Source organism: Tupaia chinensis, unplaced genomic scaffold, assembly GCF_000334495.1.
Source record: "Tupaia chinensis unplaced genomic scaffold, TupChi_1.0 Scaffold000578_2, whole genome shotgun sequence".
NCBI lineage: Eukaryota > Metazoa > Chordata > Mammalia > Scandentia > Tupaiidae > Tupaia > Tupaia belangeri.
This window is the reverse complement of record NW_006160094.1, coordinates 6967034-6979279: the sequence shown is the minus strand read 5'-3', so window position 1 is coordinate 6979279 and position 12246 is coordinate 6967034. Positions and strand designations below refer to the sequence as shown.

Below are 12246 nucleotides of genomic sequence, written 5' to 3'. Positions count from 1 at the left end.
AGAGGAGCTACGCCTCGGGCCCGGGGGAGGTGAGAACGCCGGGGCTCCGGCTGCGGCGTCCGGCCTCCCGGGAAGTGGCCGGGCGAGGCCGCTGACCGGCGAGCCGTGTCCCCGTTGCAGGCCCCAGGGCCCCCGACTGACCGCGGTTGCAGCGCCCTGGACCTGGGGAAAAGTTGCTCCAGCTCCAGGAGGACGAAACGAACCCCGAGCGTCCGTCAGGCCGGTCTCTTGGCCCCTCGCTGCACTCAGCCCCAAAGTTTCCCATTAGTTTGCGCCTTCCGACTTTCCCGGGCAGCGGGCATTCCCTGCTCCCCATTTCAGGTCTTCACGATGGGAACCTTTACGTTATGTTTCCAACTACTTTTGAAAGACTGGTGCTTGCGATGGACCCTTGCGGAGCCGCAGCTGCAGGTGCAGGTCCAACAGGGTGCGAGCCTGGGAGGGCCGGCACTTCGGGGCTAGGTCCCAGGGGCGCGAGGGCGGCGAGGCCCTACTTGGCCGGCTCTCTCCTGGTCCAAAGCTCCAGACCTTTAGAGGAAGGAATGGTTTGCGTGAGCCAGAAAGCCGAAGCTCGGGGTCAAGTGTTAAGTACTTTCTAAGGTCAAACAGCTGGCCTGAGCTCAGCCATTAGATCCCTAGCCTTCACTTTCCCGTGGGCCGTTTTGCCCTTTTCTTTCGTTTTCATTGTAATGCTAACTTGCATTTTGTAATGGTCAGATATTCCCAACCTTGAGAAGACGTACGAATTTTCAAAGTTTTAAAAAATTTTTTGCTTGCTCTGGGGGGCGGGGGAGGAGAAGTGAGAAAATCCTGGGGGTGGGAGTGACCAGCAGATGGCGGAATGGTTACATTGCTGGACTCCCACGTAGTCCGCGGTTGGAGTCCCGGACCTGGCGGCTTAAACTCACGCCCACACAAGGCCGGCTGGAGAGGAGAATGGAGAAGGGATTGCTGCCTGGCCATATCCCCTGGGGGGGTGGTTTCTCACCTTCTGTCTCTCTCTGCCTTTCCAGAGAGCGCACGCGCCCTATAACAAAAAGCAACAACCAAAAAGGTCTTGGAAGTGGGCTGGTGGTATGACCACTCTGCAATACCTTTGCCTTCATTATCCTACGGGATTTGGGGCACTCACTCCCCAACCTGGTGTTTTTCAAGCTGCAGGAGTTTGGGACTTGAACTGGGCAGTCACCACCTGGCTGGCCCTTTTTTTCTTTTTTAATTTGCTGAAGGGTGTGCCCTTTCCAGGGACAGAAACAGCTGTACTGATGGAAATGTGAAGTATTGCCGCCATCGAGAACTGCTGTCTCGACTCTCATCTTTGCAGGCCCCCCACTTCCCCCCTTCCCCCCCTTCCCCCCCCAGATAGCCCCAGGTGGCTTTTCTGACAGCGGGAACAGGGAAGAAGGGAGGCAGCATAGCGTGGGATTTAAGAACTGCCTTTAGAACTGAGTCCTTGGGGCCAGCAGGTGGCATAGTGGTTAAGGGCTGGACTCCCTCATACTGATCCCGGTTTGAGTCCGGGACCTGGCAGTTTGAAACTCATGTGCTTGTCCACACACTGACCTAAGGCAGATTACCTAGCGTCTCTGACCGTGCAGATTTCTGCAGGAATAAGCAAGCACACGTACGTGCTGGGACCCTGCGGTGACCCTATTGCCATTGAATCGTGCAGAGCCTATTGTAGGGGAGTAGCCAGACACGAAGGGATATCTCCGTGGTCCCTTCATTTCACTTTTTTTCCAGGAAATTGCCAGATGAAGTGAAGCATGCGGGATGTGCACACACTCACCAGAGAGATCAGAGGAGAAAGCGCCCTTCGGCAGGGCATGGGCATGCCGCGTCTTTTCTTTATTTCTTCGTTCTTTTGGAATTGGGGCATGCACGCACATGTGTTCAGAATTTTTTTTTTTTTTTTTTAAGATTTTTGCTATAGGATTTTGCTATAGGACACATGCACTCGCCAGAAAGATAGAGAGAGACAAAGAGACAGAAAACGAGAAATCAGCCCTCGGGGGGATGGTCATGCCACAATCCCCACTTCCATTCTCCTTTTTGGATTTTGGGCAGGCATGCATATGTGCCCAGTGTCTGTTTCAAGCCACTGGATCTTGAACTGTGGTTGGTCCATGTTGGAGTCCAGCAATGTAACCATTATGCCCGCTGATGGCCCCCAGAATGTTTCTCCAGGTGCCAGGGCTGAGATTTTAACCATGGTCGGCCATCTGGGATCCGACTCCCTTAACCAATAGTGTATGTGCTGCTCCATGGTCCCATCTGTAACGAATGTTTGAACCCCACAACTGTAGCACTGCCACAGCGGTGAACTTGATTAGGGCTGTGGCGTGATAACCAAGACTGGTTTTAAAATCAAGGACCCAGGAGAAAAATCAGAATACAGCCACGGAAGACAGTAACACTGAAAGAAGAGGTCTACTCCTTTTTTCTAGGCACTTTTGGTTTTTAAAAAAGTATATATTATATTATCATTCTTGTTATTATTTTTAAGTTTGCTATAGGGCACGTGCACTCACCAGAGAGCGACAGAAAGAAAGAGGGAAAGTGAGAAAGCAAGCCTCCAGGTCCGGAGCTCGAACTGCTGTTGGCCATGTGGGAATCCAGCACCTTAACCATCACACCACCTGCTAGGTACTCTCCAGACACTTAAAAAAAATGATTAATTTTTAGAGCAACTTTTTGAGAGAGAGGGAGAAAGAGAGAAAGTGAGAAATCACTCCCCGGAGGGATGGCCACACCGCGGTCCCTCTCCTCCATTCCCCTCGGGATCTTGGGCACACATGCACAGCTTCCTGGTATGCTTTTCAGGCTGCCAGGTCCAGGACTCGAACCACGCAGCCCAGCATGTGGGATCCGGCACCTTAACCACCATGCCACCCGGCTGGCCCATAGATATGACTTTCGTACGCGTTTTCCACTCCTACATCATGCTAGTACTTGAAATGTTTCAGATTTTGGAGCATTTCACGTTTCACCTTTCTGGGGTAGGGCTGCTCAGTCGGTACTGCGCATCTGTAGAAGGGTTCTGGAAAACCCAAGGGAGTAGGACGAGGGCAGGACTAGGTGGAAGAAGCAGGCAAGAAACTTTTGAACATTTGTATATCGATTGTGTCATTGAGTTTTTTTTTTTTTTTTTTAAGTTTTCTGTGGTTATAATTTTTTCTTTTTTACATTTGCTACAGGGAGCATGTGCTTGTGTGGGGGAGAGAGAGAGGAGAAAGAAAGTGAAAAGTGAAAAGTCACTCCCACAATTCTTTCTCCTCTGTTTTCCCCTTGGGGTTTTGGGCATGCATGCACATGTGTCCACGTGATTTTCAAGTTGCTGGGTCTGGGACTTGAACTGCACAGTCGACCATGTGAAATCTAGCCATGGTAACCTCCATGCCACCTGCTGACCCACTGTAATAAATACTTTTTTTTTTTTTTTAAAGATTTATTTATTATCTTAATTTTCAGTTTTGACCCAAGACAGACAGACAGAGAGAGAGAGAAAGCAAGCCACCAGGTCTGGGACTTGAACAGTGGTTGGCCATATGGGAGTCCATTGCCTTTCATCATCACGCTACCTGCTGGCCCCAAATACTTTTTTTTTAAAAAAAGAATTATATTAACTTTACTTATTATTATTATTTTCTAATTAGAAAAAGAGGGAAGTGAGAAAGGAAGCCACCAGGTCCAGGATTTGAACCACGGTTGGCCACGTGGGAGTCCAATGCCTTTAACCACCACGCTAGTAATAAAATCTTAATAGATGGGAGCCAGCAGGTGGCATGATGGTTAAAAGGTGCAGGACTCCCACGTGGCCGACCACAGATTGAGTCTCAGATCCAGCAGCTTGAAACTTGTGTTGGGTACATGCGTGTGCTTACCGAAAATCCTGAGAGGAAAATGGAGAAGGGATTATGGCATGGCCATCCCTCCTTGGGAGTGATTTCTCGCCTTTTCTGTCTCCGTCTCTGTCTCTGTGAGTACATGTACCCTATAGCAAAAATCTCTCTTAAAACAAACAAACAAACAAAAAAAACACAAACAACTTAGTAGGTGGTTATACAGTGGTAAGCCTGATGCTGCCAAGAGGCCGACCTGCTCGAGAAGGTTCCGGGTTGTGTCTGTGGAGCTCCCTCAGTAGGCTGGGCGTACATGTGCCCTTCATCTTGGGGCAGCTGAGGGTGGAATGCACTATTAGGATTGTGTTGGGATTTTGTCTCTCTGTCGCTCATTCATGGAGCAAATAAATACTCATTAAAAATACATTGGTTTTGACCAGCAGTTAGCGTAATGGCTGTGTCGCTGGACTCCCACGTAGTCGACTGCGGTTCGTGTCCCGGACCAGTGGCTTAAAACTCACGCCGGGTACGTGTGCGTGTGTGCCCAAGATCCCGAGAGAATGGAGGAGGAGGGATTGCGGCGTGGCCATTCCCCATGAAGGGTGATTTCTCGTTTTCTATCTCTCTGTCTCTCTCTGTCTGGCGAGCGCACGCGCCCTATAGCAAAAACCTCTCCAAAAAAAAAGAAAACAAAACAAAACATTGGTTATTGCAGTTGATTGCATAATGGTCACGTCCCTGGACTCCCACGTAGTCAACTGTGGTTCGAGTCTCAGACCCAGTGACTTAAAACTCAACCCAGGTGTGTGCACGTGCATACCCAAAATCCCAAGAGGAGAAGGGGTTGAGACATGGCCATCCCCCTGGGGATTGATTTCTTGCTTTCTGTCTCTGTCTCTCCAGCAAGCACAGGTGCCCCATAGCAAAAATATCTCTTAAATAAACAAACAAAAACACAACATTGGCTACTATAACCAGGAAAAATGTTTATTATACATTAGGGAAAAAGAATAAGAAGCAAAATTGTGTATATAAAGCGTAGCTATAGGACAAGTATAAGAATAGAAAAAAGTGGATAATACTAATTGGTTGTGTTAAAGTGCAGGGATTGTACTTTTATTTATTTATTTTTTTGGAGAGGTTCTTTTGCTATAGGGCGCGTGCACTTGCCAGACAGAGAGAGACATAGAGACAGAAAGTGAGAAATCACCCCCCAGGGGGGATGGTCACGCCGCAATCCCTTCTCCATTCTCTTCTTGGGATCTTGGGCACGCACGCATGCGTACCCCGCGTGAGTTTTAAGCCACCGGGTCCAGGATGCGTACCGCGGTTGACTACGTGGGAGTCCAGCGACATAGCCATTACACTAACTGCTGGTTCCCGGGATTGTACTTTCTTTGAATTTTTCTATTTTTTCCAGCTTAAAAATTGCTTTATATAAATTATGCAAAAAAAAAAATTATCTTATTGGTCCCCTAGTTGCAGCCCTTAGCTGTGCAGAGAGAGTTGGGTCCCACATGGCGGTTCAAATCCTGGTCCTGGCAGGAAGGTGGCAGGCATGCAAGCGCACCTGCTCAGCGTCCTAATGGGAAGCAGGAACGGAGGAAGAGTGCTTGCAGCGTGACCAGGTTCTGCTCTCGCACGCTCGCTTTTTTCTTCTCTGTGGGCATTAAAAAAAAGTAATGGGGCCAGCAGGTGGCATGATGGTTAAGGTGCTGCACTCCCACATGACTGATTGTAGTTTGAGTCCCGGACTCGGCAGCTTGAAAACCATACCAGGCACTTGTATGTGGTTGCCCCAAATCCCAGGAGAATGGAGGAGGAGGGATTGTGGAGTGGCTTTTCCTCTGGGGGATGATTTCCCACCATTTCTTTCTGTGTCTCTCTGAAGAGTGCATGTACCCTATGAAAAAAAAAATAAAAAAAAACTGGGGTCAGCAGGTGGCATGGTGGTTAGGGGTATGCTGGATTTCCACAGGGCCAACCACAGTTTGAGTCCTGGACCTGGCAGTTTGCTTTCTCACTTCCCCTTTCTATCTCTGGTCAAATTAAATCGTAATAATAAAAAATGGAATTAAATAATTACTTTAAAATATTTAACAAAGTAGCTATATGCTTAGGAAATATGAAAAGCTAGTAGTTCTTTGTTACAGATTGTTTTCCCTATCAGAAATTGCCTGCCCTTGTTGTTCTTTTCTTTCTTTTTTTTTTTTAGAGAGATTTTTGCTGTACGGTGTGTGCGCTCGCTGTAGAGACAGAGAGAGAGTGACAGAAAGCGAGAAATCACCCCTTGGGGGATGACCACACCGCAGTCCCTTCTCCTCCATTCTCCTCTTGGGATCTTGTTCACACGCGCACACCTGCCCAGTGTGCTTTTTAAGCTGCTGGGTCCAGGACTCGAACCATGGTCTACTACATGTGATGTAACCATTCTGCCATCAGCTGGTCCCGCATTTTTTTTTTTCTACCGTAACTTTTCCAGGGCTCCAGGTAGTCTGGGGTCGATGGTGAGCTCTCCAAGGGTTACTTCTCTCCCTCCACAGGGCCCGCCCACCTTTGGATTCCTGTTGGACATCGATGGCGTGCTGGTGCGGGGCCACCGAGTGATCCCAGCTGCTCTGGAAGCGTTCCGCAGGCTGGCCAACTCCCAGGGGCAGCTGCGGGTGCCTGTGGTGTTTGTCACCAATGCAGGGAACATCTTACAGCACAGCAAAGCCCAGGAGCTGTCAGCCCAGCTGGGGTGCAAGGTGAGGAGACGGTAGTGCACCAAGCCTGGGGCCCTGGCTCCCGGTGGTATCGGGCTCTAGTTCTGGCCCTTTCTCTGGGCTGGAGTGTAGCGTCTGCACACCCAAGGTCGTGAATTCTTTTTGTCCTGTGGGGAAATGACTTGAAGTTCAAGCCTGGCATCATGAGTAGAGCCTGACAGTAGGATGTTTTTTGATTTTGATTGTTTTATTATTTTTTGTTTTTGCTGTAGAATGTGTGCAGAGAGAGACAGAGAGAGAGGAAATGGGAAATCCTAGGAGGGCCAAAGCACAGTCCCTTCTCCTCCACTTCTCAGGGTTCTGGGCGTGCACGCACACACGCCAGGAGTGATTCTCAAGCCTCAGGGTCATGTGTGAGCCAGCACCTCAACCTCTGTCTATGTCACCTAATGGCCCCTTCTTTTTCAAAGGATTATTTATTTAATTTTATTAATTATTATTATTTTAAAAATTTGCTCTAGGGCATATGTGCGTGCGTGTGTGTGTGTGTGTGAGTGTGTGTGTGTGAGAGAGAGAGAGGGGGAAAGTAAGAAAGCAAGCCATCAGGTTAGGGACTTGAACTGGGGTCAGTCTTGTGGGAGTCTAGCCCCTTAACTACTATCTCACCTACTGATCTTCCAGTCCCTTCTTTTTCTTTTATTTTTAAAAAAGAATTATTTAATTTTATTTGTTAATTATTATCATAATTTTTTGGAGAGATTTTTGGTATAGGACGTGTGCATGTGCCAGAGAGAGAGAGGTAGACAGAAAGTGAGACATCACCCCCCAGAGAGATGGCCACGCTGCAATCCTCCATTCTCCTCTTGGGATCTTGGGCATACACGCAAATGTGCCCAGCTTGAGTTTTAGGCCACTGGGTCCAGGACTTGACTATGTGAGAGTACAGCAACATAACCATTATACCATCTGCTGGTCCCTATTATTATTATTATTATTATTTTAATTTGATGAGAGAGTGAGGAGGAAAGTGAGAAAGCAAGTTGCCAGGCCTGGGACTTGAACTGTGGTTAGCCATGTGGGAGTCCAGCACCCTAACCACCATGCCACCTCCTGACCCCTTCTTTTTATTTTTCAAAAATATAGGTATATGGGACCAGCAGATGGCATAGCAGTTATGAAACTGGAGTCCTGAACTGGCCGACCATGGTTTGAGTTTGGGACCCAGTGGCTTCAAACTCATGCCAGGCGCATATGTGTGCATTGCCAAGATCCTGGGGGAGAATGGATTGTGCTGTGGCCATCCCCCCTGTGGGGTGATTTCTCACTGTCTCTCTCTCCCAAGTGACTTCACGCACCCTAAGGCAAAAACGTCTACTATTTATATATATATATATATCAGGCAGGCAGATTGACCGACTGATATATGTGGCTGAGGCCTGGCGTCCTGTCATGTAGCTGGCGGGCCTAGCTTTCAGTCGCCATATTTCTTTCTTTGTATCTCTTGGATTGTCGGTCCCTGGAATGCCAGTCACGATTGTCTAAAGCTGCACATGCCGGGTGAGAATGATGTAATAGATAAGGTGTCGGGTGCAGCCGTCCTCTAAAGCTGTCTCCACTGGCTTGCAACTCCTCACTGCATCCCAACAGTGCCCCTCTTTTTAAATAAATTATTTCTTTTGTGAGAGGAGAGACAGATCAGTATCCCCAGCGGGGTCCCCATGCCATGACCCACCCCCAGTCTCAGCTGGCCTGGCTCGTGGTCATGTGCGCATACCTAGCCTGCTCAGGGAGGTCCCAGGATGCGAACCTAAGACCTTTCCCATGTGGGACCTGCTGTGTAGCCACTGGGCTCCATCCGTCCTCCCAACACTGACTCATTCTTGTTTGGTAGGAATGAATCTAGCTTTGGAGAGCCTTTTGGAACCAGGAGAGTAGGTGAAGTGGCTGGTTGATTGGCTGATACTACTTAAGGTTGAAGGCAGAGGGACCAGCAGTTGGCATAATGGCTATGTCGGGACTCCCACATAGTCGACTGCTGTTCGAGTCCCGGATCCGGTGGCTTAAACTTACACCAGACGTGTGTGCGTGCCCAAGATTCTGAGCGGAGAATGGAGGAGAAGGGATTGTGGTGTGGCCATCCCCCCGGGGGGTGATTTTTTGCTTTCTTTCTGTTTGTCTCTGTCTTTCTGGTGAGCGCACATGCCCTATAGCAAAAACCTCCCCCCCCCCAAAAAAAAAAGCAGAGTGTAAAGAAAGAAAATTGGTGTCCTGCTGTGGTTTCCAGCAGGGTCCCTCAAGTGTTCTGAATAAAGCTGCCTTGTGGGAGACTTCAGACACTAAGTCTGTAAGAACTATAAACGGAGCATCAACGGCACAGGGAAAGTGTGACAGTGACAGGACAGGCACACGGCTGCACTCCAGGTCCGGGCCGGGCTGAGCAGCAGGCCTGAGTGCAGGACAGGCACACGGCTGCTTTCCAGGTCGGGGCCAGGCTGAGCAGGAGGCCTGAGTGGCCGCTCTTCTGTGTCCTCGTGTTACGCAGACAGGGTCTTCTCGTTCCTGTTCAGATCACTTCCGGAAGTGCTGGGTGCTGTAGAGGGCTCGCCGCTTTCCTGGGTGTCGGTCTCCTTCCCCAGGCGAGGGACCCTGCTGCGGACCCTGGCCGTCACGTCTCCCTGTGCTGTCTCTTGGCTGTCGCCGCAGGTGGAGCCCGACCAGGTCATTCTCTCTCACAGCCCCATGAAGTGGTTCTCACAGTTCCATGAGAAGCGGATGCTGGTGTCTGGGCAGGGGCCGCTGGTGGAAAATGCCCGAGCGTATCCTTTTGATCTTCCTGCCCTGCTTGCAGAGGAAGGGGCTGGGCTGAGGCTTCTCCTCCCTTGGCTGAGTGGGGCCCACAGTGAGGGCTGCTGGGGAGCTCGTGGGACGTGGTCGGGCTCCCAGGGAGTGGGGAGAGCTCTGGGGTGGCCATCTCACCCCAGAAGTCTGCAGAGTTAGCCCACATGCCACTGCTTCAGAATCTTCCAGGGAGCCAAACAGATCCTTGGACCGTAGCTTTGGGAGTCTCACTTCACTAGGTCTGGGGTGCAACTCAGGAATCTGTATTTTTTTATTTTAAAAGAATCATTTAATTGATTATTATTTTTAAAAACTTCACCAGAGAGAGACAGAGGAAGGGAAAGTGAGCAAGCAAGCTGCCAGGTCCAGGACTCAAACTGCAGCTGGCCATGTGGGAGTCCAGCAACCCAACTGCCACACCACCGGCCTGTCCCAGGAATCTGTATTACTCATTTATTTATTTTTTTTGGAGAGGTTTTTGCCATAGGGTGCGTGCGCTTGCCAGACAGACCGAGAGAGACAGAGAGACAGAAAGCGAGAAACCACCCCCAGGGGGGATGGCCATGCTGCAATCCCTTCTCCATTTTCCTCTCAGGATCACACGCACATGCACCTGGCATGAGTTTAAGCCACCGGGTCTGGGACGCGAACCGCAGTCAACTACATGGGAGTCCAGCGACATAGCTGTTACGCTAACTGCTGGTCCCAGGAATCTGTATTTTTAAAAGTGCACCTCTCTAGGTAACTATGTAAATGGGTTTAGGAAACCCTGCTCTCGACCTTTCTCTTGGGGTGCTCAGCCAGTGCCCAGTGTGCGCTGGGGGGCGCTCAGCCACGGGAGCACAGGCTCAGGAGGCAGGAGACTTCCCGTTCTCAGGCAGCTTGCTGGTGCGTGCTGAGCTTCTGGGCACAGGACTGCACTGCCTGCTCAGACTGGAGAAGGGCCCAGAGGCGTGTTGGGGGTGTGACCTAGTCAGGGGTATGAACTCGAGGCTGCAGGAGTCACGCAGGTGTGAACAGGGAAGGAATTACCGAGGGCGGCATGCGGGAGAAGCTAAGAACAAGCACTACAGTCCCATGGAGGGTGCTGGGGGAAGGGGATACCCGGGCAGGACCGCTGTGGCTTCATCCAGGGGTACGCTGAGCCCAGAGGACTGGTTACACTCCCAGGCAGTGGGGTCAGGAGATTGGATTGGGATAGTTTGGAGTATAGGCGAGACCAGGAGGGCAGTGCCAGGGGTAGGGAACCTTGCAGGGGAGTCCATGGGCGTGCACTTCTTGGGGCAGTAGCATGTCCGTGCAGGCCGATCTGATGAATCATCACTTTTGGGAAATTCATTTTTTTGAATTATTATTATTTAAAAAAAAATTTTGCTTTAGGGCACATGTACTCACCAAAGAGCAGCAGAGAGAGAAGGAAAGCGAGAAAGCGTGTTGTCAGGTCCAGAACTCAAACTGTAGCCAGCCATGTGGGAGTCCAGTGCAGCTACCATGCCAGCAGGTAGTTCATTCTGATAGTCACCTGGAGGACAAGCAGGTGGAGGCAGATCTTAGTGCAGGCCGCCCTGTGGCCCCCAGCGTCGCTGAATCGGGTCTGCCTGCCCCGTGGCCCCCAGCCTCGCTGAATCGGGTCTGCCTGCCCCGTGGCCCCCCAGCCTTGCTGAATCAGGTCTGTCTGCCCGGGTCCCCAGCCTCGCTCCCCCGTGGCTCCCAGCCTTGCTGAATCGGGTCTGTCCCCTCCATGGCCCCCAGCCTTGCTGAATCAGGTCTGTCCCCGAGGACTTTGGCTCCAGTGCCATCTCTCCCGGACTGACCCCTCGGGAGGGAGTGCCCCCAAGCTCACTATGCAGGGCGATGGTCCTGTCAGGCCTGATGGGCTCTGGGCATTTGTGAGCTCCTGGAGGACATTTATTTATTTTTCTTTCTTTTAAAAAAATGATTTATTTAATTTGATTTATTCATGCATTTTAATTTGACCAGAGAAAGACACACAGAGAGAAGGAAAGTGAGAAAGTAAGCCACCAGGTCCGGGACTTGAATTGCAGTTGGCCATGGCAACACCCAGCGCCTTAACCATCACACCACCTGCCGGCCCAGAGATTTGTTTTTCTTTAATTGCCAGAGGGTGTGTCTGCTTGTCAGGGAGAGACAGAGAGACAGAGACAGAAAGCACCCCCTACTGGGCATGGTCATGCCACAGTCCCTCTGGGACAGGTTCTTAGGTGCCTCTGTTCCCTGGGCTGTGCCATGCATGAACCTGACCCTGGAGCATGCCTGGTGACTGCAGGTGGCTGCCTTGGAACTGCCTGTCTCCCCCGTCTGTGCAGGCCTGGCCTGCTGCCAGCCCTGGGGAGGGGCTGCTGGCTTCTTGGTTTGTGATCAGGCCAGGGTTCGGAGCTCCCCCAGGCATGATGCTCAGAAGGCACTTGCCCTCCGAATTGTCCAGCTTGGCTTCCCTGAGCTTGCTCCAGCCTGGGCTTCCGGAACGTGATCACTGTGGACGAGCTACGGACGGCCTTCCCTGTGCTGGACATGGTGGACCTTGAGCGGCGGCCCAAGACCACGGTAATGAGGAACACAAGTGGGCTGGCTCCCCTCCTGCACCCGTCCTGGGCCCATGTTCAGTTCCTTGTGGCCCCGTTTGCTGACCTCGCAGCCTCCAGCCGGGCCCCTCCCACCCCTGCGCCTGCAGCGTTGCCTCCCTGGACAGGCACCTCGTCAGGGGCTGTCCCCTGGCTGGCAGTCGGCCTGGAGGGGTGACAGGCTCCAGCCCTGTCCTTTCTGCACTGTGAAGAGATGGAGGCCTTTCCCGCCTCAGCTTGTCTTCCGGTCTACAGCCAGCTGTTGCACTCCGGGCTGCC

The 12246-nt window shown here is 51.2% G+C and overlaps 1 protein-coding gene across 1 annotated transcript in view; it reads left to right on the top strand.

Annotated features, from left to right (window-relative positions):
• The window catches only part of HDHD5 (haloacid dehalogenase like hydrolase domain containing 5), a gene marked incomplete at both ends in the record, with an annotated part of 22101 nt that continues 9855 nt past the window's right edge, over positions 1-12246 (top strand). The window contains 4 exon segments of the mRNA XM_014591519.1: positions 1-29; positions 6386-6589; positions 9251-9363; positions 11857-11950. Of these exon segments, the coding sequence (XP_014447005.1) occupies positions 1-29; positions 6386-6589; positions 9251-9363; positions 11857-11950 (440 nt within the window).